This window comes from Penaeus japonicus, unplaced genomic scaffold (genome assembly GCF_977035675.1).
Source record: "Penaeus japonicus unplaced genomic scaffold, GWHDUDI00000001_assembly GWHDUDI00000015, whole genome shotgun sequence".
Taxonomy (NCBI): Eukaryota; Metazoa; Arthropoda; class Malacostraca; order Decapoda; family Penaeidae; genus Penaeus; species Penaeus japonicus.
In genome coordinates, this window is record NW_028234417.1 from 13,461,147 (window position 1) to 13,463,646 (window position 2,500).

A 2,500-nucleotide genomic window follows, 5' to 3' on the forward strand; every position below is an offset into this window, starting at 1 on the left:
CAGATAGCGCCTATTAATTTGCACACGCCTAAGTTTAGCGCTAACGTTATTTCATAAAGTAACGAAAAATATTTAATATATACAAAATCATCTAAATTAACATTTACTCTGAACATTACCTTGGTTAATTAAATGGAGAATATTGAACACTACAGACCTGAGGAATAGGTGTCTAAATGTGTAAGTTATGACAATTATTCTACTAATGCTACCTTTTCTTTTGGGCACAATAATTGTCTTTATACGGCGTAGTTGGTCAGATTCTTGAGCTGATTTTCACAAAGACCTTTTGCTAATAAATTGTCAACCAACAACAGTGTGCCGACTGCCAGATATAAGGATAAGCCAGATTTGCGGAGCCGATGCTTCGCCGGGCTTATGGGCACTGAGGCGAGCACGCTTGTGGCAACGAATGTTGACTCAATCTGAGCTTGATCCTTACCCATCGTGATGACGAGGCGCGGCAGTGACCGCCAGGCCACAGTGGAAACTCACAAGCTTGCACCGCGGGGAAGTGAGGCCGGCGCGCTATCCATCGCATTACTAGACAGCTCTGCCAGATATGGTTGCCGTTCTTGGCAACCTGAGGCAACGCAACGTTGCGGAGAGTATGGATCATGTTCATAGACTCTTAATGTTTCATTGGGCCACAATTATACGTTGATATAAATACTCAACATATAAATATACATATATGATATACTAAGTTTCTTTTTCAAAGTCTATACAAAAAAAAATCTCTATCATATATCTTATTAAACTTAGTGTATTAATGTACGGTGCTCGATTATGGAACCTACATCATGCTGAAAAAATAGGTGCACAACTTGTAGAGCATCTGATATTTTTGCACTAAAACAATCTCAACAGAAGCTGATTGTCTTGCAATTGGTTAAATATTTCCAGAGGTGATTTTTATGGTAAATATCCAATTACAAAACGATTAGAAAACAAGTATGAAAATAAAATGAATGGTATAAAATATTAAAATTCATCTAGCATCTATACAATATGCAGTGCATTTTCTTTGACACCCTACAATGCTTATTACTATGAAATAGAGAAATAAATTGGTACAAAATATTACTTAGTCAAGAGGGAATCAAAAAGAGGAAATATTCAATAATCCGGTATCCGTGTTAAGCTCTGTGATATTATGACAAATAAAAATCCAGAATAATACAATACTTTTATATAAAAGAAAACAAATGGAGCCTAATAAGATCACATAAAACAATGCAGAAAAAATAAATTGCAAAAGAAAAATTCCTTTCTATACATTGCTAAAGATATCATTCCAGTGTTAAATCTTAGACAAATCATTCAGCAATGTATATGGAATACCCATACAATTTCCTATACTTTCTAATTAAACAATAAAAAATGGGTAAAGGTATAGTATACTACATTGTATAATGAATATAACTGCAAATATTTTTCTTGTCCAAACAATAAAATATATAGATCAACAGTGGTAACATGTATGACAACTTTCAATTTCTACACTCTTATAGATAACAAATACCTGTTATGAAGTGAGCAGTATTTAATCAGGCTCTAATAAGTACTACAAACACTTGCTACTCACCAAAGTTTTTGTCACAAAGTAACATGCTACTTTAGTATCACACTGATTCCCTGCCAGGAATTCATGTTGCCAATTTTAAATGGCTCGTCTACGGTACATTTTGTCAGATGCATTTACAACCCTTGTATCCAATTTTAACTAAATCATATAAAACTTAAGCATGGTGCAGAAGTAAATCCTTAACCTATTTACTCCTTCAGAGAAATTTTCACATTTGGACTGAAGGACCTAGATAAAAGTAAACATATTGTGTTAACATTTATACGTATGTGTATTGCATTTGTATGCTAATATTTAGCCAACATATACAAGCCTATGCATACACGTATACAAACAAACATCAAAAAGATTATCCTCATTATTCTTCTCCTATCTTATAAGAATCACATTCAACCTTCCTCTTTTCATAGGATATAATACTTAATACTAAATGACTTCTGTGAATTTTGGATTCATTAACAGACACAAAATAATGAGTATGTTACCTAAAGACATCAGATGAATGATCATAGAAAGAAAATCATAATGTCTAAAAAAGCCCCAAGGGAAAAGAAATACAAACAAGTCCTTCTTTTATCTCTAAAAAACATGGAAAATATTTTTAGCATGAAGATATGGTTTTGTAATCAAATTTGTCACTTGCAGATGTTACAGGGTCTACATCCTTCTCCTCTTGTTTTGGAAGCCCCGGCCACCTGCTTTTCTCTTTTTGCTGATACTTGCCCGTGCTCTGCTCCTGGCCTCCTTCATTTTCTTCAACTGTTCATCTTCCTCCTCACCTTCAACTAAACGGAGGGTAGCTTCCATTTCTTTGACCTACAATTCAAGTAGAATATTATTTGAAAATTAAAGGGTTCGAGAAAAAGAAAAGTAGAGCAATAAATTAACTATAACACTGATGTAACACGGATT

General features: G+C 33.9%; 1 protein-coding gene across 7 annotated transcripts in view; it reads right to left on the reverse strand.

The window, feature by feature from the left end:
* Nucleotides 1-1,177: 1,177 nt before the first annotated feature.
* La (La autoantigen-like) overlaps nucleotides 1,178-2,500 on the reverse strand; it is an 11,514-nt gene continuing 10,191 nt past the window's right edge. For all 7 annotated transcript variants that reach the window (XM_043035586.2, XM_043035584.2, XM_043035587.2 and 4 more), the window contains exon 7: nucleotides 1,178-2,404. In XM_043035586.2, the coding sequence (XP_042891520.1) occupies nucleotides 2,246-2,404 (159 nt within the window). In that variant the 3' untranslated portion in view covers nucleotides 1,178-2,245. The remainder of the gene's footprint in view (nucleotides 2,405-2,500) is intronic.